The 26,586-nt window shown below is 50.0% G+C and overlaps 1 protein-coding gene across 2 annotated transcripts; it reads left to right on the top strand.

Annotated features, from left to right (window-relative positions):
* NYNRIN (NYN domain and retroviral integrase containing) lies at positions 1 to 26,586 on the top strand. 2 transcript variants are annotated; one of them, XM_079768563.1, is made up of 9 exons: positions 295 to 418; positions 7,856 to 7,974; positions 8,211 to 8,857; positions 8,977 to 10,569; positions 11,469 to 11,599; positions 11,743 to 11,839; positions 13,285 to 13,386; positions 13,614 to 13,715; positions 21,934 to 26,586. In XM_079768563.1, exons 3-9 carry the CDS (start codon positions 8,367 to 8,369, stop codon positions 24,812 to 24,814), a joined length of 5,397 nt encoding a protein of 1,798 aa, XP_079624689.1. In that variant the 5' UTR covers positions 295 to 418; positions 7,856 to 7,974; positions 8,211 to 8,366; the 3' UTR covers positions 24,815 to 26,586. The 2 variants fall into 2 exon arrangements, with proteins under 2 accessions (XP_079624688.1, XP_079624689.1); XM_079768562.1 differs by lacking the exon at positions 7,856 to 7,974 and having other exon boundaries at positions 1 to 418.

Genomic DNA, 26,586 nt, shown 5'->3' with positions numbered 1-26,586 from the left:
TCGTCGCGGAAGCCGCCGCCGGAGGGACGAGCTGGGGAGGACGGGCGCCGGAGCGGCGGCGGGTGGGTCGGCGAGCCCGCGGGACCCGGCCGAGGCGGGGGGCGCGCCGCAGGGAGCAGGGGGCGTGGCCTGGGCTCCCGGGACCGGGGCTGGGGAGCCTCCCGCGCCGGGACCCGGGTGACACTTCGGGCTCCCTCCTTCCCGGGGCAGGGGGGCAGCCATGCTCCTGGCCGGGGGCGACCCCCCGGCGCAGGAATGGGTCATGGTGCAAACCACATCGAAGCCCCGCGTGCAGCGGCAGCGCCTGCAAGTGCAGCGCATCTTCAGAATCAAGCTGAACGCTTTCCAGAGCCGCCCAGACAGCCCCAATTTCTGGCTGCAGCTCGAGGGGCCCCGGGAGAACATGGGCAAAGCCAAGGTAAACAGCGTCTCCCCGCCCCCACCCGTCCCTTCCTGCCAGACCCCTCTCCCGCCCCGCTGCCAGCCGCGGAGACGGGGGTCCCCAAGGTCCCCGACCTGGCTTCGGCAGTGTGAAGGGCAGGTACTGGACACCCCCTCCCCCCTCCAGATCCGCAGCCTTGGTTCCTTCTCTCTGGCTCCTTCTTTCTTTCTGCCCCACCCCTCTCGAGTGTCACTTCTATCCCTCGAGTGTCCTGAGAGAGGCTCCGCGGGTGTGTACCCCAGGAGCCTTCCTTGGCCTGGGCCCCAGCACCCACGGCTCCCCTCCTCCATCGGGGTACACAGCTTAAGCTCCTGCATTTCTGTGGCCTGTGCAACACACCTCTTTGTTCTCCACCAAGACGATCCTTCCGTCTCTTTTTAAGTCTCCTTAAATCTTTGGAACCTCCCAGAGTGCTGGGACTCGAGGGGCCCTTAGAGATGCTGCTAAAGCAGTGCCGGCATTTTACCGACTAGTTGTCGGGGCCTGGAGAGGGTAAGGGGCCTGTGTGAGTGCTCAGGTCAGCTAGGTGGAGGCGGAGGGGGCTGGGGCAGGAACCTAGAGCTCTGGGCTCCCTGCTCCACACTCTTGCAGGGGCTCAGGGTCGGGGTGCAGCTGCTCTGGAAGGCACCAGCCCTTAGGGATGGGTTGAAATCTGGGAAGTGGGCCGTGGGCTTTCAGATTAAATGACTTCTGGATAGGCAGGTCATAGTGCTCCTCTCGGTATTCTCCCCTGGCTTCTCTCTCAAGCTTCTCCTCCACTCTGGTCTCTCAAGTTCCCTTTGCCCCCCCAGTCATGGCCAAGGTCTCCTTCTTCCCCAGGATTCCTTTATCTTATCTTTTCCCGGTAGGAATGCTACAGCCTCCCTCTCCCCCAGACCGCACCAACGCACACGTCTTCCCCAGCTGCGTCTACACCAACATCCTAATTGGCCAAGGCCCTGGGTGGGGGAGGCCCTAACGCACTGGCCAGCAGGCAGGCAGGCGGGCGGGCGGGCGGGCAGACAGGCTGGAAAGTTCCTCCCTCAGCCCCTCTGCTGAGCTGCTGTATCAGCAGTTTTTCCAATTCTGACAGAGGTGCTGGGGGAGGGGAGGGGTGCCTGCCCAGAGAACAGATGTAGGAGCCCCTGAGATGAAGACTCTCAGGGTGGGTTAACGAGAGGAACCTTTTGGGTGGGTTGTCTTGGGTTCTTAATCTTTTTGTTGCTTTGAACTACAACAGCTCACCCTTGTGTGTTACTAGCGCTTTCTGAGGTGCCCAGCTCCCCCTGTTCCCTGCTTAGATCCTGGATCACGTTCTCCAGGCCTGTCTGCTCCTGCTCCCACTGCCTCCTCAGGGATCCCTCCCTCACACCCCAGGCCCTGCTAATGTGGCTCCCTCAGCTCCCCCACCCTGTTACCTCCTTCCCCTTTGTCTTCCCCTGGGGAGAGGCACTGTTTAAGATGGAATCCGAACATGAGGGGGTTCTACGTAACTCCCTCCCTGATTTCACAGAATGAGCAGAAGGGCAGGGAGTATAAGGCGTTGTCCCAGGAGTTATGAGATCTGGGCTCAACTTGCTGTCACCAAGTCACACTGGGACAGAGGGGTATGTATGGTGGGGAGCGTTCGAGATTGGGGTTTGCTACCTGCTAACTGGGCCAAATCATTTCCCTTCCCTTGAGCCTATTTTCTCATCTATAAAATAACACAACACCCACTTCACGGAAGGGTTGTAAGAATCAGCGGAAATAATGCATGCTTACGCACTTTTGCAAAACGTGGAAAGCTATAGAGCACACATGTCAGTTATTGTTGGTAAGTAGCTGTGTAACTTTGAGCAAGTCCTTTTCTCTCCCTCAGTCTCAGTCTCCTTGTTTGTAAAGTGAGAAGCTTGGATTAAATGCTCTCTAAGGTCGAGCGATCTGTTACAGGAGAATTTCCCAAGTGTAAGGATGTATCGTGGTTTCCGTTTGGAGGTGCTGTGGCCGACCCCAATTCCAGCTGTAGGGACACAATCATGCACTTTGTTAATGGGAGGCTGTATACAGGCCAACCAACTGGCAGTGAGGTCTCAGTGAGATTGGAGGTTGCAGGATGTGGAAGGGTTGAGGATGAGGATGGCATGTTGGTGAGGGGAAAAAGGGTTAAGAAGGATATAGGCCTATCTGGAGAAGGGCTGGGTTGTGTTTCTATATCATATGTGGCTGATTTTCCAGGAAAATCTCTGTAGAACTCAAGAGTGCCTTTACATTGTTTTGTCGTGGTGGGATTTAAAAAATAAGGACATTGCCCTAGCTGGTTTGGCTCAGTGGATAGAGTGTTGGCCTGAGGACTGAAGGGTCCCGGGTTAGATTCCAGTCAAGGGCACATACCTGAGCTGTGTGGGCTTGATCCCTAGTAGGGGGTGTGCAGGAGGCAGCTAATCAATGATTATCTCTCATCATTGATGTTTCTATCTCTCTCTCCCTCTCCCTTCCTCTCTGAAATCAATAAAAATATATTTTTAAAAAAATAAGGACATTGCTGGAATTCATTCCCAGGCAGCAAAAATAAATACTAGGGATGACTGACCTCTGGGGTGAAATCAGCAAGTGGAAAGGAAGGTTTTAATAATGATCCGAGTTGCCCAGGGACCAGCCCTCTGTCCTCCTGGGCAATGATGTGAGGAAGGATTGGACTCACAGAGGAGAGATGACATGCTCGCATCTCCCCTTCTTGGAGACTCTTTTTGAAGATGGGGGAGGGAGGTGATGGGGAGCCAGAGACCGGGTTCAGGGAGCTGGGGAACAAGGTGTGGTTTGCTGTCTTTTGGCTTGGCTGTCAGTTGGAAGTTCACCTATTCCTACTCCGCACTAACAGTTGAGCACAGAGCCATGGAAGCTGGTAGTGGCCAGGGGTGTGCTGGAGCAGGCCCTATTAAAATTTCAGGAAGTTTGCAAACTGGTAACATTCCACTGGTAGTTTGAAATCAGCCATGGGGGAGTCTTTACACCACAGAAATTGACAAATGCTACATATCAGAGCTACCCCCCAATTGTGTTGTGGGCATCTCCCCCTTCCCCTTTATTTTAAACTTTTTTTCTTTTATCCAAGTAATTAACAACTTAAAAGTCCAACACTTTTGAAAAAGTTCACAATAGAACACAGTGAATCCCTGCCTGTCTTTCCCAACTCTCTCTTCAGTGCCCTTTCTTGTAGACAAGGTTTACTCTGACATTTACACATCTCTACATTCCTAAAACAAAATTGTAGATACTGTTATCTTTTGATCAATCCATTTTAGATATTTTTTTACTTCCTATTATTGAAGGTGAAGATTTGATTATTCCCAATATAATTATTTTTTAATTTTCTGTTCAATTTATATTTAGTATTTGCATCATTATGCCTTATGCAAATATTAACATCTAAGTGTACTATGATTACATTTTCTTTCTTTTTTATTTCACTGAGGTTTAGAGCTTATTGTTTTTTTTTTTAATATGCTTGTTTTTCTTTGTATCTATTGCCAATTTCTACAACTTTCAGTGGACATCCTTCCTTCTGTCTTGTCTGGTCTGTCATCCTGAGACTTCCGTTTGCTGTCATTCTTGGCATCCCTTTGCCTTTTGTTGTTGTTGTTGTTAAATGTCTTGTTTCCTGGGCTGAATATCTTTATTTTCTTGGGTTGCTAGAGCACATCCATCAATAGCTTCATCAAACCCTAGCTGGCTTGGCTCAATGGACAGAGCTCTGGCCTGCGGACTGACGGGTCCTGGGTTTGATTGCGGTCAAGGGCACATGCCTGGGTTGCGGGCTCTATCGCCGGGAGAGGGAGTGCAGGAGGCAGCCGATCAATGACTCTTTCTCATCATTGATGTTTCTATCTCTCTCTCCCCTCTCCCTTCCTCTCTGAAATCAATAAAAATATGTTTTAAAAAATAGCTTCATCAAGATGAAAGATGGAGCCGTGGTAAAGAGTATACGGATGACTGCTCTCAATGTGGTTGTCTCTTGAGTCCTCTCCTCCAATCTGAACTAGTTGTCCTCTATGCCTGCTGATAGTTGACATCCTAGAACAGTTCCTGACACATAGGTGCTCAATAATGATTTGTTGAAAGGATAAATAAATTCTGAAAATTCTCTTCATTATCATCCTGGAGATTGCCTTTGTTTTGTTTTTTCCAATGTTGGTCTCCTTTCTTGTTTGCCGGGAACTACTCTCCTGTAGCTTCCTGAGAAAGATTAGGAAGTGAAATGTTGGAGTTGTGTATCTGAAGGTCACTTGATTGATAGTTTGGCTGGCATAGAATTATAAATGGGAAATTATTTTCCTTCAGAAGTGTAAAGGCATTACTCCAAAGACTTCTTGCTTTTTAGATGTCTGAAGCTATTCTGGGTCCCTGGTCCTTTGCATGAGAAGTTTTTCCTCTCTGAAAGTTTGTAGTTTTCCCCACTGTTCTGAGGTTTCCCAGCGAGACCCCTTTGCGTAGATCTGTCTTCATCCATTGTTAGTTACTGTTGTATTCCATGGGCCCTTCCATCTGGATACTCATGTTCTTCAGATCGAGGGCATTTTCTGAAAATACTTCATGGATGATTTCCCCCTGTGTTTTCTATATTCTCTCTCTTCCTGGAACTCCTAATCAGACACTGGACTTTCTGGACTGACTGGTCCACTTTTCTTATTTTTTCCAACTTTGACTTTTTGCTTTGCTTTCTGGAGATTTCCTAAACTTTATCTTCCAATCCTTTTCTTGGGTCTTTAATTTCTGCCGTCATATTTTTAATGTCTAAACGTCATTTATGTTCTCTCTGAATTCTCTTTTAAAAAATAGTATCCTATTCTTGTTCAGTGTGTACAATATTCTCAATTATTATCTCTCTAAGGAGAATGATAGTAAACTTTCTGAAGTTTTCTTCTCCCTCCCTACTTTCTTTTTCTTCAAGTTGCTCCCCACCTCTTCCTACATATATTTTGCATATTTATCTCACATTAGTTTTCTTCATATGTTTGGTAATCTTTGCATGGTTAAGAGTAAAACCCAAAAAGCTAACTGGGAACTGAGACTGAGGCTTACTGATTTGGAGCTTGGCTGTACGGATATCTGGGGGCACTGTCTGTTAGGGAACCTGTTTGATGGTCTTTGCTCTTGAGCTGGCTGGATTTCTAGAATGCATTTCTCTATTCTCTGTCCTGGAGCATCAGGGTCTGGCTGCTGAATCTCTGAAAGAGAAGAATGAGTTTCTCTACACTCGGCCTTCATTGTAGACATCATATTTGGCCCTCCTCTCTTCCCCCATGTTTATTTTTTATGGTACTTGCACTCTCAAGTATGCTGATAAACCTCTAATCCTAGGACCCGTTTTCAACTCTGTAGAGAACAAGCCTCCAGTGGGTAGGGAGGTACTTGCCAAGCCTGTGTTATTCAAACAATTTTACCTCAGTTTGCCTTTAAAAATTTTTTTTAATGTTCCCCTTCAATTCCAATTCCAGAGTTTCTTGGTGTTGCCGTTTTCTGAGCCTTCTGTGTACTCTGCAGTGTAATTTTGGGTGGTTCTGGAAAGTAGACGATGAATGATAATTGACTTATGAGAAAGGAGAATCCTAAGTCAGGTGTTAAATAATAAAACAACTTGATCAAGTATAGAGCAGTATTAAATGATTTAGTGGTGTTTTTATTTAATTTACAATTTGACAAAGGACCTGTGGGACATTGGGCGTTATGTTTTCATAAACACACCATTCTTTTTCTGTGCTTATTTTTTTCCTGCCTCCTCTCTACTTCTCTTCCCCTTGGAGGAAAAAGGTCTGGGTAGGCTTTATGCAGAAAAAGTGCTCCAGGTATTTTCTGGATATAAATGCCTGCTGTATACCTTTTCTCCCCCTCCCCCTCCTTCTCTTCCTCCTCCTCCTTCTTCTTCTTTGCTTGAAACTATAGACAGCATCATGGTTATACTTTGGAGTCAGAGTGGCTGCGTGTCCCAGCCTACTATCTGTGTAACCTTGGGCCCATCCTTGCTCCTCTAAAATGGGGATGATAGTAATTTCCTTATAGAGCTGAGAGAGGAATAAATGAGATAATGTGTGGCACATAGTATGTGTTCAATAAATATTCAGATTTATTCTTTTGAAAATTATTTCAATTCCTATATATCTTTTAGTTAAAAATATTGAACAGTTAATGGCACAATAAATATTTTAAGCTCTTTACAAAAAGAGAAAGAAACCACCCACCATCTTCTTACCCAGTATACATATTTGTGTTTACATATTGCGTTCACGTGGTAAGAGTGTGAGGTGTATGGGATGGAGAGCTTGTTAAGGAGAGAGATCCCATACTGGTCAGATTCACCCTTGCCTGGCAGTGGGTCCAGCTGAGGTCCTGGGTGGGATGATGTTTTGAGATGGTTTTGGACTGATTAGAAAGGGGTTAGACCTGGGCCTAACTGCTGGGGTGCATTTCGGTCCCTTTGGGGGAAGGGTTGGCAGTTTAGGGCCTGAGTCAGATGGAAGAGGCAAACATAGGCCATCGCAGGGAAGAATGGACTAGGCACTGAGCAGAGGACCTGGAGCCGATTTCAGGGTAGCTGGTGGGGACCCAAAATGGAGCATTTATTTCTAATGGAACTGCCAGGGGAGAGCAAGAAGATGACGGTTATCAACATGGTGATCTGAAGTGACATGAGGGCGAACGTGGTCAACATGAGTTGGCTGATTAAGAGGGAATGCTCACGCTCCCTTGGAGCTCATGGGATTGTCCTGGTGGAACTCAGCCATCTAGTGGAGGAGCCCAACCTCTCCCATCCCAGCAACTACTAAAGACCGAGTGTGTGCACCCTGTAAACAGGAGGACTTGGTCTGCCCAGAAAGCCAGAGGCCTTTCTTCTGATTCAGCCATCGTGTGTATCTGTGTGGTTCTCCTGGATGCTGGCCCAGTGACTTATCTCCTCCTCTCCTTCTCTGTCTGTTCTGGGTAACAGAGTTACCATGGTTACGGGTACTGATTGTGCCACAGACCTTCTGAAGGGGGATTAAGCCAGAATCCCACAAGATTACCCTGTTGTCACTGTGTAGTCAGCCTGAGGAAGTGGAAAGAACACCTGGTTTCAGGGTCAGACAGATGTGGCTTGTGGTCCTGGCCCAGTCACTCTTTAGCTGTGTGTCCTTGGACAAGTTGCATAGCCCTTCTGAGCCTGCAAAATGGGAATAGGCTGTGCCAAGCACTATTGGTGTTGCCATTTTCTGAGCTTGGCCATTGATTTTTGAATCAATTAAAAAACTATTATCCCCATTTTAATTCTGAGGGAATATAGGTACAGGGGGGATTAATAACTTGCCCCAGGTCACCTAAGTTCCTGGCACCTGGAGGATGCAATACGCCTCCCGCTAGGTATTTCACAATTCTTGAATGCTTGGACTTAAGGTGTACCTTGTTTAACTTGTCATACAGGTGAAGAGGCTGAGACCATGCTCCTATCATTGCCTGGAAAGATGACAAATTTCCCACAATTAACCTGACCTACTGAGGTCACATTGAAAGTAGAACCAGGTCCTTGACTCCAAACCCAGGTGCTCCCTTCTCTCCAGGCCTTCCCCATTCTGTCAGAGTTTCCTGGAAAGAAATGAGTGTGTGAGGGGGCAAGACCAGGGAGAGCGGGGCTGGCCCTGGGAAGTCGTTGGCTTCTGGTAGGCCGGGGAAGGGCACCTGCTTGGTGAGGGATGGCCCTTCTGGGTTGGGCAGTGTGAGCCAGTGGCCGCCCCCTAAAGGAATGACTTCCTTTGTGTTCTCCCCACTGCGGCTTCAGGAGTATCTGAAGGGCCTGTGCAACCCCGAGCTGTGGAAGGAGGTTCGCTACCCACCAGCCCTGCACTGCGCCTTCCTTGGGGCCCAGGGCCTTTTCCTCGACTGCCTCTGCTGGAGTACCCAGGCTTACCTGGTGCCTGGCCCCACTGGCTCCCTAATGGTGGGCGGGCTGACCGAGTCTTTCATCATGACCCAGAACTGGCTGGAGGAGCTGGTGGGGCGACTGCGCTGGGGCCCTGCCCCTGTTTTCACCCCCCGGGGTATCTGGGAGGCTGAGGTGACCCGGGCCTTTGGGGCTTTGATCTGGATCCGTGGTGACCAGTATGCAGGGGACCTGCTGCAGCTGCCCCCAGCAGTCCAGGAGCTGCTGCTGAGCCTGGTGCGGGATGCTGCGGGCAAGGAGGACATCATCGAGTGGCTCGGCCGCCTTGGCACCTCCAACGCCCGCTCCGACCCGGAGGTCCTGATCTGCCCTTCACAGCAGCAGAAGGAAGGCTCGGATATGACATCTGTGGGTGATGGTCCTGGGCCTCTGCTGGAGATGAGGACCCTCCAGAATGGGAACACAGAAAATTCAAAGAGATTAACCAGCCTGGGAGCCAACCCAGGCCAGAAGGCACAGCAGGAGACAGCAAACCAGCTGGTACGGTAAGTTTTGGAGAATCAGTCTGTCTTCTCTGCCCCTTCCCCTCCTCCCCCACCCCAAGGAAATAATTTTGCACCTAGCTGGCCTCCCCACCTTTCCAACAAACTCTGGCTTCCTCCAGGGTCGGTTCCAACAATCAAGGTGATATGGACAGTGCTCACAAGGAAGGGCCAGTGCCAGCCGCCGGCAGCCAGGATCCTGCAAACCACTCACAAGCATTGTCACAGCAGCGGCAGCTCCAGAGGGTGGAAGACAAACTCTCCTTCCAGCCTCCCGTGACAGCCCTGGGTGTGTGCCCATCTTGGAAGGCCTGGGCTCCGGGGCCAGCCTTTGGGCCCCTGTGGCCAGGGACTATTGCTACGACCTTCTGGAGGATCAATGAACTGCATTCTCTCCACCTGGCCTGGCTCCTGTCCCAGGCGTGCTTCAGCTTCCCCTTCTGGCAGAGGCCTCTGGGCCCCATTCAGTTCAAGCTCCCGGGGCAGAGTCCTTTGCCCTTAAACCTGGAGTGGAAGCAGAAGGAGCTGGTTCCTTTGCCCAGTGTGGAAAGCCCAGATGGGGGACCGGGAGGAGAGGCAGACCTACAGAATTGCCCAAGGCCAGAGACCCCCCCAAAAGTCATGAGTGTTTTGGTGGTCTCAGGGGGCTCTGGTATCAAGGGCAAAGCTAGCCCAGGACTTCCACAGGTAGGGCCACCTTTGACCTCTACACCCCAACTCCAAGCTGGAAGTGAGCTGGGGGATCCAGGAAGTGGACAGTGGGATTGTAAGGGGCCAGAAGAGGGGCCCTTACCAGCACCACCCACAGGGCAAGGGGTGCCTACAGCTCAAGAGAGGCCCGTGGGTCAAGGGGAGCCGACGGCTGAGTCAGTGCCTGACACTCAAAGAGTGCCTGATGCTCTCGAAGTGCCCATGGCTGCAGCAGTGCCTAGGGCTCAAACCCCACCCCCAAATCAAGTGCTATCTGCAGCCCCCAAAGTGCCTACAGCCCAGATGATGCCCGCAGTCCACACAGAGCCTGCAGCCCCCCAAGTGCCTTCGGCTCCAACAAAGCCAGCCACTCACGGGGGGCCCACAGCTCAAAAGGCAGCCGTGGGTCAACCGGCACCAGCAGCTCAAATGGTCCCTGCGACTCCGAAAACCCCCACAGCTCAGAGAATCCCTGCAGCCAAAACATCACCTGCAGGTCCCCAAACGCCCAAAGCTCAAACTGGGCCTGTGGCTAAAACGGGGTCTGCAGCTCCCAAAGCGCCTGCGGCCCCCAAAGCGCCTGCGGCCCCCAAAGTGCCTGCGGCCCCCAAAGCATCTACGGCCCCCAAAGCCTCCAAAGCTCCGAAAACACCCGCGGCCCAGAAGGCGCTCACAGGTCCAGGGCCAGCGTTGGATGCAGCCAAACTACTGAGAGAGGTCCAGCCTTCGTCCAGGGGCGGTGCTTCCTCCCCAAAGGGCCAGGGGGAGGCCAGGAGGCAGGGTCTCCAGTCCTGCAGCACCTTGGCTCCCAGTCGTAAGCACCAGCCTCCGGTGGGTGGACTCCTGGGGGCTGGGGAGGGGACCCCGAGGCAGCCGCCTCGACAACCGCAGGCGAACAGCACAGTGACCAGCTTTCAGAGGTACCATGAGGCCCTGAATACGCCCTTCGAGCTGAACCTGTCGGGAGAACCTGGGAACCAGGGGTTGCGGCGAGTGGTCATTGATGGCAGCAGCGTGGCCATGGTGTGAGTAGCATGAGGGTAGGCTGGGCATGCTGGGGAGCTGGGACAGGGCATCCCTGGGGCGACTGTGGGCACCCCTTTTTGACCTCTGTGTAAGGGTGACATGGTTCAGATGGGGAAAAGCTGGGAGTGGCCCATGTTGAGTGGCTACTGCCTGCTAGGCAGTGTGCGAAATTGTCACAGCCACTCTCAGCCCTGCAAATGTAGGTTCCTGTTCTCCCTCTTTGGCAAAAGCAGAAAAGAGAGGTGATGAATCTTGCCCAAGGTCCCGGAGCCAGTAAGCGTTCCAGCTGGTCTTTGGGTTCAGACTGTCCACTGCCGGGGTGCCCACTCTTTCCACTGCAGCCTGCCTCCCATAACACGGCATCAGCCGACCCCCAGCCAGGTATCAGATGTTTAGCCCGAACCGTATGGCCCAGCACAGACCTCCTCTATGAAGTTTTTCCTGATCAAGCCTTACAGGCCCTCTCTGCACAGCACTTACTGTGTGTCTGTGCTAGCATGAATATATGTAAGACCACTTAATGTGCCAACATGGTAGAGTGTTATCTGTGCTGAGCACACTCCCAGCACAGTTGGTGGTCAGCAAATGTTTGTTTGCTTCCAGTTCTCACCTGAGCCCTTTGGGTGTAGAGGTTGCCTTCTTCCTCTTCGTGCCCTGCAGGCCCCTATACACCTGTGCACGTGCACACGCACGTAAAACACACAGGAGGTGAGCGCACCCAGTAGGTGCTCACAGAATGTTTAATGATGGAGGGAAGGGAGAGGGCATTGCCGGTGTCTGTGGTGCTGATGCTGGTGCCCTGGCATTGCCCACTGGGCTGCCCAGGCTCTGAGGGAGGGGTGGAGGCAGGGCCGATCCTGGGCAAAAAGTTGCTCCCTCACTCCTCACCCCCCCACAGACACGGCCTCCAGCACTTCTTCTCCTGCCGGGGCATTGCCATGGCAGTGCAGTATTTCTGGAACCGGGGACACCGAGAGGTCACTGTGTTTGTACCCACCTGGCAACTGAAGAAGAACCGGAGGGTGAGAGGTGAGCTGTCCACTCCTCCCCGCCCCCACCCAGCCCCTCCAGCAGCACCCAGCTTTTCCTTTCCCTGCCTCTCTGTCTGCACCATGGCCGTTTCCACTTAGCCCTTCCTCTGACGATCTCTACCTTCTGCCTCTCACCTCCAGAGAGCCACTTTCTGACGAAGCTACATTCCCTCAAGATGCTTTCAATCACCCCCTCCCAGCTTGAGAACGGCAAGAAGATCACCACCTACGATTACAGGTGTGCCAGTCCCCAGGCCTTCTCTCGGTGGGGCTCTGCGGTTGGGCTGGTGTGTCGGGTGGAGTCCTGCTCATCCGCTCTGTGTCCGAGGGGGCCACTTCAGAGAGGCTGGCTCATGGCCTCTGCGCAGAGGGACACGGTGAGGAGAGGGCTCCCAGGTCGGCTCTACCTGAGGCCAGGGGCACTCCTGGCTTTGGGACTCCGCAGCTCCCTTTGCCTAGTTAACAGACTGTCTCCCCCCGTGACCTGCGGACTGAGACCCCCCGCTGTGGGTGGGTTAGCCCAGGTGACTCCTGGCGCCTCGAGTGCGTTGCTCCCCCAAGCAGCTGGTTGAAGTTCATGTCTCAAGGAACTGCTCCAATTTCCCCTTCCCCAGCCCTGGCACTGGGAGGAGGTATGTGCGTGGCTGTATGTGGTTGGAGCTCTGGCTGGCCTCTGAAAATGGTTACACTGGCTCCATTTCCTAGCCAAAGCCCGAATGCCTCCCTACTTGTCAGCCGTAACTCCCAGCCCCCCACCTGGCTGCACACACTGTGCACAGGGGTCTGCGATGCTGCCGCTGCGGGGGCGGGAGGCCCTGCGGCAGTCACTGGGCCTGGTCTGGAGCCCAGGTCCGGCAGACACGGGTCTTGGCGTCACTCAGGCTCCTCCCATGCCGGGCAGGGAGAGATTCTGTCCCTCCTCACTTTTCCCAACACTGACACCCTTCAGGCCTGGGAAGGGCTGGGCAGGGCAGCTCAGGCATCTCGCCTTCAAGAGCAAGCCCCTGGGTGAGGTGTTTAAGTGCCTCTAGATGCAGGCGTGGGTTCGAGGGAAGACGGCTTTTCTGCAGGAGGCCCCTCTGCTGGGCACTGGTGGAATAGCATGCTTTCAGCGATTGAAAAGGGATCCCTGGGAAATAGGTTTGTTCAGGTGTGTTTTTATATGTGTGTGCACACACACACACATATGTGCCTTGGCATGTACATGACTGTTATGTGTTGGTGAAGAATAATAATGGAAAATGTGTGTGTATGCTGTGTGGCAGATGCTGAGCTAGAGGCTTCAATGTGTCGTCATTCAGTTCAATCCTCACAGCAGTAGAGGGGAGGCATTTATGTTTTACAGATGCAGAAACCGAAGCAGTAAAATGCATGTGTGGATGGGAATGAGTGTGCGGGTTTATGTGGGTGTCTCTGCATGTGTATGTGAATTCCTACGTGTAAAATGGGGGTCTGTGTTTGAATAAACAGTTGGGAGGTGTACGTTCCCAGTTCACCCTTCCAGGGCCTAATGGGGACCCCAAATAGCTGCATAGATGAGGGGAAGGGCTCCTGAGCCCTGGCTTCCCAACGACCAGGGGCAGCCTTTGTCCAACACAAAGTGAAGCTGCAAGTTCTTTTCCCGGAGGCCCAGGGAAGGGAGGTCTGGTTACGGGGTCTCAGTGGCTTTCGCTCTCCCTGCAGGTTCATGGTAAAGCTGGCAGAGGAGACAGACGGCATCATCGTCACCAACGAGCAGCTCCACATCCTGATGAATATTTCCAAGAAGCTGATGGTCAAAGATCGGTGAGGTGGCTGAGAGGGGGTTGGGCTGTTCCTTCCCCTCGGGTGTCAGGCAGCCTGTGGCAGTGGGGTCCTGGGGCAGTGAGAGAGAGGGTCCTTGGGCCCGTGCCCACCAGCACCTGCCGGGAGGAGAGGTGGGTCTGGGCCCCTGTGGAGACGCCCAGGCAGCAGTGGGGTGTGGGCGGGTCACGGGCTCCTCTGTGACTGTGCCTTCTCGCTTCTGAGTCCAGCCTGCTGCCCTTCACCTTTGCGGGGAATCTGTTCATGGTGCCCGATGACCCCCTGGGCCGGGATGGCCCCACCCTGGATGAGTTTCTGAGGAAGCCAAACAGGTAATGGTCCTCCCCTGCATCCCAGCCCCTCCTGGGACTGATTAGAAACTTGCCCTAAGTGCTGGCCAGCATTTGTTCAGTGTTCAACAGTGAGCAGAGTGATTTGACTCCTTCAGGTTTTCACACTTCTCCCACTTATTTGCACATCCACAAACCACTGCCAGTATGGTTTTGCACACGCACGTTAATACTATATGTATCCTTCAACAACAGGCATTTGTAGTCAAATTTATTGTTTGTTTTTTTTTCCAGATGTTAATCCACGTGGCTCACTTTAAAGGCCGTGTGGTATTCCATTACAGGAGTACCCAACAGTTATCGGGTCTCTGTGGAGGGCCATTGGCGGTTTTCTTGTCGTGCCATTGGAACCAGTGCGGCAGTGAGCAGCCTCGCTCTTGTCCCATTGTGAACAAGGGCAGGCAGCTGTGTCTAGAGTCTATGCCAAGTAGCATTTATTCCATGTTTATTATCCCCTTCGGTCCTCACAACCTGAGTTATACATACAGGACCACTATCCTCATTTCACAGATGAGAAATCTGAGACTCTAGTACTTTCCTAAGGTCCCTTTGCTGGTGGCAGCAGCACTGGTTTGCGGTGACTCCGATCCTGTGGCCTTCGCCCCTCCCAGTCACCTTGCTGCCCATCTCCCAGTTCCCTGAGCCCAGCAGGGGACTGTGGTGGACCTTCTGGGCATGGCACCGCTTCCTGGGCCAGGTCCTCCCAGTCCCATTTTCCCTGTTTGGAAAAAAAGTGATTTGGTCGAGGTTTGTCTTCTGGCTTCTCCAAAAAACGTTGTCAGACCTCCTTCCCTCTCCCCAGCCCCGCCTCTCTCTCCTTTTTAATGCACATCTCGCTGTGTCACCATGTGAAATGTGTTTGAGTTGGGGCCAAAGTTTCAAAGCTTCCACCCTCCCACCCTTTTTTCTCTGAGATCAATGGGGCCCCTTTCCACCCTTTTTTGTTTCTCTCTTTTAAAAATTAAAAAAAAATGTCTTTATTGTTGAAAGTATTACATATGTCCCCCTTTTTCCCCAATGACCCCCTCCAGCCACCCCCCCCCACCCCCCCCCCCCCCCCCGCCACCCGCCGCCCCAGGCCCTCACTGCCCCATTGTCTGTATCCATAGGCTATGCATATATGCATACAAGGTCCTTGGTTGATTACCCCTCGCCCACCTTCCCTCTGAGTTTCCACATTCTGTTCCATGCTTCCATGTCTCTGGATCCAATCCGTTCATCCATTTATTTTGTTACTTAGATTCCACATGTGAGTGAGATCATGTGATACTTGTCTTTCTCTGGCTGACTTATTTCACTTAGCATGATAAAATATTTTTATTGAGTATTACAGATGTCCCCTCCCCCCCATTGACCCCCTTTCCCTGCCTCTCCTCCCAGACCTTCACCACACTATTGTCTGTGTCCATGGGTTATGCATATATGGTTATTCTCTCCCCACCCACCCACCCCCACCTTCCCTCTGAGATTCATCAGTCTGTTCCATGCTTCCATGCTTCTATGTCTCTGGATCTATTTTGTTCATCTTTTTACTTTGTTCATTAGATTCCACATATAAGTGAGATCATGTGATACTTATCTTTCTCTGCCTGGATTATTTCACTTAGCGTATTACTCTCCAGGTCCCTCCATGCTGTCTCAAAGGGTAAGAGATCCTTCTTTTTTACTGCTGCGTAGTATTCCATTGTGTAAATGTATCACAGCTTTTTTATCCACTCATCTACTGATGGGCACTTGGGCTTTTTCCAGATCTTAGCTATTGTAAATTGTGCTGCTGTGAACATAAGTGTACATATATTCTTTCTGATTGGTATTTTGGGTTTCTTAGACTATATTCCTAGAAGTGGGATCACTGGGTCAAATGGCAGCTCATATTTAATTTTTGAGGAAACTTCATACATTCTGCATTCCCACCAGCAGTGTACTAGGGTTTTCTTTTCTCCACATCCTCTCCAGCACTTGTCATTTGTTGATTTGTTGATGATAGCCATTCTGACAGGTGTGAAGTGATACCTCATTGTTATTTTAATTTACATCTCTCTGATGATCAGTGACTTTGAGCATTTTTTCATATGTCTCTCGGCCATCTGTATGTCCACTTTGGAGAAGTGTCTATTTAGGTCCTTTGCCCATTTTTAAATTGGATTGTTTGTCTTCCTTTTGTTAATTTGTATGAGTTCCTTATATACTTTGGCTATTAACCCTTTATCAGATGTATCATTGGCAAATATGTTCTCCCATACAGCAGGCTCCCTTTTCATTTTGTTGATTGTTTCTTTTGCTGTGCAGAAGATTTTCATTTTGATGTAGTCCCATTTTATTTTCTCCTGTGTTTCCCTTGCCCTAGGAGACGTATCAGCAAACATACTGATATCAGAGATGTCTGAGATTTTGTAGCCTATGGTTTCTTATAGGATTTTAAGGGTTTCACTACTTACATTTAAGTATTTTATCCATTTTTAGTTTATTCTTGATTGCATTAAATCTCTAGACTGCTTTGGGTAGTATTTTATTTATTTTTCTTTTTAATTATTTTTTAAAAATATAAATTTTTATTGATTTCAGAGAGGAAGTGAGAGAGAGAGGGAGAGATAGAAACATCTCTGGGGATCAAACCCGCAAGCCAGGCATGTGCGCTGACTGGGAATTGAACCGTGACCTCTGGTTCATAGGTTGATGCTCAACCACTGAGCCATGTCAGCTGGGCAGGCCATTTTGCTGATGTTAATTCTACCAACCCATGAACATGGAATATTCTTTTGCTTGTTTATATCCTTTTCTATCTTTTTTCATCGTCCTATAGTTTTCTGAGTATAGGTCTTTTACCTCCTTGGTTAAGTTGATTCCTAAGAATCCTTTTTTTAGTTTCTCTTTCTGAGAGATCATTATTGGTGTATAAAAATGCCATTGATTTATGGGTGTTAATTTTGTATCATGCTACATTGCCAAGTTCATTTATTAAATCTAGTAGTTTTCTGGTGGAGTCTTTAGGGTTTTCTATTTACATTATCATGCATGTCATATGTGAATAATAATAGTTTTACTTTCTCCTTTCCAATTTGGATGCCTTTTATGTTTTCTTCTTGTCTGATCACCGAGGCTAGGACTTCCAGTACTATGTTGAATAAGAGTGGTGAAAGCAGACATCCCTGTCCTTGTTCCTGTTCTTAGGTGAAATGATTTTAGTATTTTTTTTCTTTTCTAAATTTTTATTGATTTCAGAGAGGAAAGGAGAGGGAGAGAGAGATAGAAACATCAATGATGAGCTCATTGATTGGCTGCCTCCTGCACACCCCTACTGGGGATTGAACCCCCAACCCAGGCATGTGCCCTTGACTGAAATTGAACCTGGGACCCTTCAGTCCGTAAGCTGATGCTTTATCTACTGAGTCAAACGAGGTAGGGCTGGTTTCAGTTTTTGCCCATTGAGTGTGATGTTGGCTGTAGGTTTGTCATATATGGCCTTTATTATGTTGAACTATAATCCCTCTATTCCCACTTTCCTGAGAGTTTATATAAAAAATGGGTATTGTATTTTGTCAAATGCTTTTTGTGCATCTATTGATATGATCATGTAATTTTTGTCTTCCAATTGGTTTATGTGATGTATCACATTTAGTGATTTGCAAATACTGTACCAGCTTTGCATCCCTGGAATAAATCCCACTTGGTCGTGGTGTATGATCTTTTTAATATATTGCTGGATTCGATTTGCTAATATTTTGTTGAGGAATTTAGCATCTGTGTTCACCAGGGATATTGGCCTATAATTCTCTTTTTAAAAAAAATATTTTTATTGGTTTCATAGAGGAAGAGAGAGGGAGAGAGAGATAGAAACATTAATGATGAGAGAGAACCATTGATCGACTGCCTCCTGCATGCCCCCTACTGGGAATTGAGCCCACAACCCAGGCATGTGCCCTTGATTGGAATCGAACCTGGGACCCTTCAGTCTGCAGGCTGATGCTCTACCCACTGAGCCAAACCAGCTAGGGCTGGCCTGTAATTCTCTTTCTTTGTAGTGTCTTTATCTGGTTTTGGAATTAGGATAATGCTGGCATCATAAAAAGAGCTTGGAAGTGTTCCTTCCTCTTGGATTTTTTGGAATAGTTTGAGGAGGATAGATGTTAATTTTTTTGAATGTTTGGTAAATGTTCCCGGTGAAGCCATCCAGACCAGGGCTTTTGTTTGCTGGGAGTGTTTTGATTACTGCTTCAATTTCATCAGTTGTTATTGTTCTATTTATGCTTGCTGATTCTTCCTGATTCAGTTTTGGAAGGTTGTATTTTCCTGGGAATTTGTCCATTTCATCCCCATTGTTCAGTTTGTTGGCATATAGTTGTTCATAGTATTTTCTTATAATCTTTTGTATTGCTGTGGTGTCAGTTGTTACTTCACTTCTTTCATTTCTGATTTCATTTATTTTGGTCCTCTCTCTTTGTTTCTTGATGAGTCTGGCTAATGGTTTATCAATCTTGTTTATCTTTTTAAACCACCAGCTCTTGGTTTTCTTGACCTTTTGCATTATTTTTTTAGTCTCTATATCATTTATTTCTGCTCTAATCTTTATTATTTCCTTCCTTCTACTTACTCTGGGCTTTTTAGTTGTTCTCTTTCTAATTGTTTAAGTTGTAGGGTTAGATAATTTATTAAAAGTTTTTCTTGTTATTTATTTATTTTTTAAAAATATATATTTTATTGATTTTTTACAGAGAGGGAGAGAGAGGGATAGAGAGTTAGAAACATCGATCAGCTGCCTCCTGCACACCCCCTACTGGGTATGTGCCCGCAACCAAGGTACATGCCCTTGACCGGAATCAAACCTGGGACCCTTGAGTCCGCAGGCCTACGCTCTATCCACTGAGCCAAACCGGTTTCGGCTTATTTTTTTTTTTTAAAGGCAGGCCTGTAGTGCTACGAACTTCCCCCTAAGGACTGCTTTCGCTGTGTCCCATAGATTTTGTGTTGTTGTGTGTTCATTTGTTTCCAGGAAGTTTTTTATTTCTTCCTTGATCTCATTGGTAACCCATTCATTGTTTAATAGCATGCTATTTAGCCTCCATGTGTTTGAATGTTTTTGAGTGTTTTTACTGTTGTTGATTTCTAATTTCATTCCATTGTGATCTGAGAAGGTGCTTGATATTATTTCCGTCTTCTTGAACTTGTAGAGACTTGAGTTGTGTCCTAACATGTGGTCTATCTTTGAGAATGTTCCATGTGCACTTGAGAAGAATGTATATTCTGCAGCTTTGGGGTGAAATGTTCTGTAAATGTTAATTAAATATATCTGACCTAGTGTGTCATTTAGAGTCACTCTTTCCTTGTTGATTTTTGTCTGGAAGATCTATCCAGTGAAGTTGGTGGGGTGTTAAAGTCCCCTACTAAGAATATATTGCTGTCCATTTCTTTATTAAAGTCCTCCAGAAGTTTTTGTTTCTTTAATATATATTTAGCTGCTCCTATAGAGGGTGCATGTATGTTTGCCAGGGTTATATCCTCTTGTATCAGTCCCTTTAGTATTATGTAGAGACCTTAATTGTCCTTTGTCATGGCCTTCATTTTGAAGTCTCTTTTATCAGATATGATGAGTATTGCTGCCACAGCTTTTTCTTCATTTCCATTTGCATGGAAAAAAATTTTCCATCCCTTCATTCTCATCCTGTGTGAGTCTTTTGTTCTGAGGTGGGTCTCTTGTGGACAGCATATATTTGGGGCATATTTTTATATTCATTCAGCTACTCTATGTATTTAATCCATTTATATTTAATGTTATTATTAATAGGTATTCATTTATTGCTATTTTAATTTTGTATGCCTATGTTTCTCTCTCTCTCTATTTCTTATTATTACAGCAGTCCCTTTAACATTTCTTGCAATGCTGATTTGGTGGTGATAAACTACTTTGGCTTTTCTTTGTCCAGGGTGCTCTTTATTTCACCATCTATTTTGAATGATATATAACTTTGGTAGATAGAGTAGTTTTGGTTTCAGATCCTTGCTTTTCATTACCTTGAATACTTCATGCCATTCCCTTCTGGCCTGTAGAGTTTCTGATGAGAAAGCAGATGACAGGCTAATGGAGCTCCTTCCTAGGTCACAAATTGCTTTTCTCTTGCTGCCTTTAAGATTCTCTTGTTGTCTTTAATTTTTGGCATTTTGATTATAATGTGTCTGGGTGTGGGCCATTTTAGGTTCTTTTTGCTTGGGACTATCTGTGCCTCCTGAACTTGTGTGACTTTTTCCTTCACCAGATTAGGGATGTTTTCTGCCATTATTTCTTCAAACAGATTCTCTATCCCTTGCTCACTTTCTTCTCCTTCTGGTACTCCTGTAATGCAAATATTGTTACATTTTATGTTGTCCCACAGCTCCCTTAAGCTGTCCTCCTGTTTTTTAATTGGTTTTGCTTTTTGGCTCTCTGAGTGATTTTTTTTCTACCCTGTCTTCTAATTCTCTGACATGATCCTTGGCTTCCTCTAATGTTCTGTTTATGCCTTCCAATGTATTCTTATTTATTTATTTATCCTCACATGAGGATATTTTTCCCATTGATTTCTAGAGAGAGTGAAAGGGAAGGGTAGAGACAGAGAGAGAGTTACATCGATGTGAAAGAGACACATTGGTTGCCTCTTGCATGTGCCCTGGGCCAGGGCTGGGTATCGAGCCTGCAACCAAGGTACACGCCCTTGTACTGGAATCAAACCCGAGACCCCTCAGTCTGAAGGCTGACATTTTATACACTGAGTCAAAGTGGCCAGGGCCCAATGTCCTTTCATTTGGGGCTTTTTTTGTCTTCCCATTTTGGCTGCCTGTTTGGGTTTGTTTCTATATATTAGGTACATCTGCTATGACTCCCAGCCTCTTCGGAGGGTCTCTGTGCAGGACAATGTCAGATGCTGTTTGTGACTAGCCCTGAGTACCCTGTTTGGAGGTATAAGCAACCCACCACTGTGACTCCCTCTGCCAGGGCTGGATGAGTTTGGAAAAGACCAAGCTTGGCTTTTCCTCGCCCTGGATCCAGAAGCAGATCAGGCAAAAACTCAAAGCACCCAGAGATCCACCTCTGCCAGCAGGCTGATTGCTATTCTCAGTCTCTTAATTAGCCTCAGGCTGTAGACCATTAAAAGATGTAAACTCAGCAGGTTTTCCTAACAGGGTGGAGCAATTGCTTCCTCCCCGAGGCAAAAGCTGCCTGGATGGTTAAGGTCTGCCTGAGAAAGGTGTCCTCTGCAGTATGAGGGAATGACTCAGCACAGGAATCCAGGTGGCTGCCCTCGAGCTCTAGCCCCAGAGACCTGAACCCTGGATTCTCCTCACACAGCTCTAGTTCCCTCTGCCCTCCCTCTGCTGAAGCCTAAGGTGACTGGCTACACAGGAAATTTTGTGCATTGGCCATTTAAGAGGGTGCCTGCATTTCCAGCTGTCTCTCTCTGGCAGACAGCAACCCTGCAGCTTTTCGCAGCCAGATGTTACGTGGGCACCTTTCTTGGTTTTGGTCCTCTGGGCTGGGGAGCCCAGCTTGAGGTTTAGCCTCCAGAGTTCTCAGTGGGAACCCCTCACAGCTGAGTTATCCCTCTGGAACTTCAGCTTCTGTCTGTGGGAGCCCGGCTAGCCCTTCTGTGCCTCCACACTTCCTGCCAGTCTCTATGCGGTCTCCACTTTCCATCCTTGGTTATCAGGGTTCTCTCCAGCTAGTCTTCAGTTGATTATTCAGGATGGTTTATCTATATTTTAGTTGTATACCCAGTTTGGTCCTGGGAGAGTGTCAGTGCAGCTTCTACTTAATCTGCCACCATCTTGGAATCCTCTCCTTCCCTCTCTTGACCTTTCCTTGGCTTGCTCATCCTGGGGTCAGGTTGGAAGCACCAGTCATCTAATTCTTATCAACCACTGACTTAAAACTGATTGAAAATGTCACTTGGTCAATGAAGTTTTGACTGTATAAGCCTTCAAAGCAAGGCAGAATCTCATATTGAGGCCTGGTACATGGGGGAGGTAGGGGAAGTACTTGCAGGCATGGTCCTGACTGAGGCTCTACTATGTCGGAGGCTGGCATTCTGCCCAGCTTCAGGGATACTGAGAAATGGGGGGATGCTCCAAAGTGTTTCCACACGTGTGGTTTTCCCTTTGGATGACCTCTGGGGGCGGGCTTTCTCTCTCCCTATTGCATCAGTCCCGCCACTCTGCTGTTTCGGTGCAGGTTGGACACTGACATTGGCAACTTCCTGAAGGTGTGGAAGGCTCTTCCTCCCAGCTCAGCCAGGATCTCTGAGCTGAGTGATACCACCAATTCAGAGCCCCTGGAGAGTCCTCAGAAAGTGGAAGAAGTTAGGGAGGAGAAGGAAGAGAGGCAGGACGAAGAGCCAGAGCTGAGGGAGAGACAGGACGAGGAGCAGAAGGAGGGGCAGGACACACAGAGGCCAGCCGAGGAAGAGGACCAGGACTCCTCGCTGACATCGATGTTCAAGTCTGAGTGCCCCTCCCTTTCAGAGGAAATCCTCCGGTGCCTCAGCCTCCACGATCCCCTCGATGAAGCCCTTGACATCGATCTCCTTCCAGTGGTGCCTTCTCCGTCCCTAGGTATCCCCTGGGATGGGAAGGCTCCCTGCCAGCAGGTTCTTGCCCACCTGGCCCAGATGACCATCCCCAGGAACTTCACCGCACTCTCCTTCTTCATGGGATTTATGGACTCCCACCGGGAAGTCATCCCCGACTACGAAGCCCTTGTGGGCCCACTACACAGCCTCCTCAAGCAGAAGCCGGACTGGCAATGGCACCAGGAGCATGAGAAGGCCTTCCTGGCCCTGAAGCGAGCCCTGGTGTCTGCCCTCTGCCTGAAGGCCCCTGACTCTCAGCTGCCCTTTTACCTGGAGGTGATGGTGAGCCAGGTGGCCCTGACGGCCACTGTCTATCAGGAGAACTCAGGGAAAAAGCACCTCATTGCCTATACCTCGAAACCCCTCCTCCCCGACGAGGAGAGTGAGGGCCCCCAGTCGGGGGGAGACAGCCCCTACGCTGTGGCCTGGGCCCTCAAACACTTTTCCCGCTGCATTGGAGACATCCCAGTGGTCCTGGACCTTTCCTACGCTGCTCGGACCACTGTGGACCCTGAGGCCTGGGAGGGCCACAGGCTTTCCGAAGCATGGCTGATCCGATGGGCCCTCTTGGTACAGGACAAAGGCAAGAGGGCGCTGGAATTGACCCTTCTCCAGGGCCTGCTGGGGGAAAACCGACTGCTGACACCCTCATCCTCCATGCCTCGTTTCTTCCAGATTCTGCCTCCTTTCTCTGACCTGTCCACTTTTGTCTGCATCCACATGTCGGGCTATTGCTTTTACCGTGAGGATGAGTGGTGTGCTGGCTTTGGTCTCTATGTCCTGTCTCCCACCAGCCCACCCGTCTCCCTTTCCTTCTCTTGTTCGCCTTACACACCCACCTATGCCCACCTGGCTGCTGTGGCCTGCGGCCTGGAGCGCTTCAGCCAGTCCCACTTCCCCGTGGTTTTCCTCACGCACTGCCACTGGGTCTTCAGTGTCCTCTGGGAGCTCCTGCCCCTGTGGAGGGCCCGGGGCTTCCTGTCCTCTGATGGGTCCCCGCTACCTCACCCAAGCCTGCTCTCCTACATCATATCCCTCACCTCTGGCCTCCCATCCCTTCCATTTATCTACCGAACCTCCTACCGTGGCTCCCTGTTTGCTGTGACAGTGGACAACCTGGCCAAGGAGGGTGCGCAGGGGGGCGGGGAGTTTTGGAATTTGCCAACGGATGTGCCAGTCCCCATAGTGTCTCCCCATACCATGGGCAAGAGGCCCAACTTGCTGGCATTACAGCTGAGTGACAGCACCCTGGCAGATGTCATTGCCAAACTGCGGGCTGGGCAGAAATTGTCCAACTCCTCTCCCTTCAGTTCTGCCTCTAACTCACTCAGCCTGGATCAGGAGAGCGGCCTCCTTCTGTTCAAGGGAGATAAGAAGCCCAAGGTCTGGGTCGTCCCGAGGCAGCTCCGGAGGGATCTGATTTTCTCTGTGCATGACCTCCCCGTGGGGGCTCACCAGAGGCCTGAGGAGACCTACAAGAAGTTGCGGTTGCTGGGGTGGTGGCCCGGGATGCAGGAGCATGTCAGAAATTATTGCAGGAGCTGCTTGTTCTGCATCCCCCGAAATCTCCTAGGCAATGAGCTGAAGGTTATCGAGTCCCTGTGGCCCCTCAGGTCGACTGCCCCCTGGTCAAACCTGCAGATTGAGGTGGTGGGCCCGGTCACTGTAAGTGAGGAGGGCCACAAGCATGTTCTGATTGTGGCTGACCCCAACACCAGGTGGGTGGAAGCATTCCCGCTGAAACCCTACACACACATGGCGGTGGCCCAAGTGCTGCTGCAGCATGTATTTGCAAGGTGGGGTGTTCCCGTGAGGCTGGAGGCCACCCAAGGCCCCCAGTTTGCCCGGCATGTTCTGGTGAGCTGTGGGCTGGCCCTGGGAGCCCAGGCTACCTCCCTGAGTAGGGACCTCCAGTTTCCCTGTCTGACGAGCTCAGGGGCCTACTGGGAATTCAAGAGGGCCCTCAAGGAGTTTATCTTCTTGCACGGCAAGAAGTGGGCAGCTTCCCTGCCCTTGCTGCACCTGGCCTTCAGGGCCTCCTCCTCCCAGGCCACACCATTCCAGATCCTGACCGGGGGCCAGGAGAGGCTGATGGGACCCTTGTGGTGGGAGATGAGCAGTGCCAATATAGAAGGGCTCAAGATGGATGTCTTCCTGCTACAGCTGATGGGGGAGCTGCTGGAGCTCCACTGGAGGATGGCTGACAAGGTCAGTGAAAAGGTGGAGAACAGGCGTTTCAAGCGGGAGAGCCAGGAGAAAGAGTGGAACGTGGGCGACCAGGTCCTCTTGCTGTCCCTCCCCAGGAATGGCAGCAGTGCCAAATGGGTGGGTCCCTTCTATATCGGGGACCGGCTGAGCCTGTCTCTCTACAGGGTCTGGGGCTTCCCAACCCCAGAGAAGCTCGGGTGCATCTATCCGAGCAGTCTGATGAAGTCCTTTGCCAAGAGCGGCACCCCCCTGTCCTTCAAGTTCTTGGAGCAGTGAGCTGAAGCAGTGGGGGAGGTCCCACTCCCAGGGTCCTGGGCTGCTGCTGCTAGGCCTCCCCCTACCCCCATCAGTGCTCTCAAAGCCCCCCGGGGGCCCCCTTTGTGCCTTTTGTGGAGAAGTGACTTCATAAAGCCTTGCTGAATTGCCTTGAACTGGGGACCAGCGTCCCTATGGAAATGTCCCCAGTGTGGGGTATTGCGAGAATCTGCTGTCAGATATGGGCCTCTGGCAGTTTCCCTTTACTAAGGTAGGCCAGGCTCAATGTCTTTCCCCAAGTGTCCCTTCACCCTGTCACACACGTGCAGGTGTACACACACACACACACACACACAGAATTTGACTCCTGGCTACCTAACCATAAAACAGTGTGGCTCGGGACCTCAGAACCAGAACCACATTGCACTCTCAAACAGAAACCTCGAATGTAGACTCCTCTCCCCCGACCCTCATTTGGGGACCCTTTGCCCTTGTAGGTGTCACAGTTGACACAAATCCACACGGGCTGCGGAGAGGCAGCCTGTTCCCATTCTCAGGGCCAGCTTCTTGGCCAGGCTAGGCCTGCCCCCTGTCCAGGAAGGGCTGGCAGTCCTGGGCCCTGAGGCTTGGAGCTGGGGTGGGAGGGCAGGCTTGTCAGCACAGAAAGGCAAGGGGGAGACTGAGTCAGCCTACCTCATTTGACTCCAGCTAATGGAGATAACGCTGACCCCTGCTGTGATGGTATTAACCCCACAGGAATCAAGGATCTTGATGCCAAGTGTGGCATCCTCTACCTGAAGAGCTGCTTCAACTAGACCAAGGGGCCCAGGCCTCTCTTTCAAGGGGGAGTGTGTCTGAAATGAGCAGTGTGGCAGAGGGTGAGGTGCTGATGTGGCTCTACCTCCCAACCCCACCCCAAAGCCCACAGCCCTCTCCTCCTCCTGCCTCCACTGTGCCCTGCATCCCCAGCCCCCACATAGTGTGTGACTGCTGTGGTTGGATCACCCCCATCCCCTGGACCTGCTTTCTGTGTAGAGCAAAACCTGGGCTCTGTCCGAGCACTCTGCAATGATTGCTCTTATAGCAAGAGTGAGTTCTCATAGGTGTGTGTGCTTACACTCACCCCCTGACTTGCTGCCACCACTGACAAAATGAACTCCAGGGAAGGCCAGCACCATAGCCCTCTGCCTGGGCCTCTGAGGAGTTTTATTTCTCCAAAGCTGAGCCAGTCTCCTGGCCTAGCTCAGGTTGCCAACACACGTGGCATTGCAAGAGCCAGAGTAGAACCTGCCATAGAGTAGAATTTGCTTGTTTTACAGCCAAAGAAATGCCCAGAGAGGGAAAGTGACTTGTCCCAAGTCACATCATAGTTTGTGGCTAAGCCGGGACTAGGATTGAACTTCCTGACTCTCAGTTCACCATAGACGGGAAGGGTTCTGGTGACAGGTTCAAGTCAGAGAATCCCTCAAAATCCTATACTTATATCCCCTCCAACTCCCCATTTCCCATATCTTGTTGACAAACTACTAAATGTTGCCCCTCTAACCATTTCCAGATGTTAATTCTGTTCAGGAAAGAATGCTTGGATGACATGAGAAATTGAAAGGTGAGCTGTGGGAGTTTTAGCAGATACCCTCTTTCCTTTCCCTCTCCTCCCACTTCTCTTCCCTCTCCCTCTGATGGTATGGCCAACCTCATTTCCTTCTCCAGTGCTATACCCATTCCTCCTGTAAACCACATTTATGATCCAATACCCTTTTATTTTTCATTTGATTTATCAATAAACAGATCAA

The sequence above is a fragment of the Cnephaeus nilssonii genome, assembly GCF_951640355.1.
Source record: "Cnephaeus nilssonii genome assembly, chromosome: 4".
NCBI classification, from domain to species: Eukaryota; Metazoa; Chordata; class Mammalia; order Chiroptera; family Vespertilionidae; genus Cnephaeus; species Cnephaeus nilssonii.
Note: the sequence above shows the minus strand (reverse complement) of the source record. Positions and strands in the feature narration are given on the sequence as shown.

Bases quoted from the DNA above. Each gene is read 5' to 3' on its own strand.
- NYNRIN (XM_079768562.1), top strand. From the start codon at position 221: ATGCTCCTGGCCGGGGGCGACCCCCCGGCGCAGGAATGGGTCATGGTG. The intron at 11,600-11,742 runs GTGAGCTGTCCA...TCTCACCTCCAG, and splicing joins GAAGAACCGGAGGGTGAGAG to AGAGCCACTTTCTGACGAAG. The intron at 11,840-13,284 runs GTGTGCCAGTCC...CTCTCCCTGCAG, and splicing joins ATCACCACCTACGATTACAG to GTTCATGGTAAAGCTGGCAG.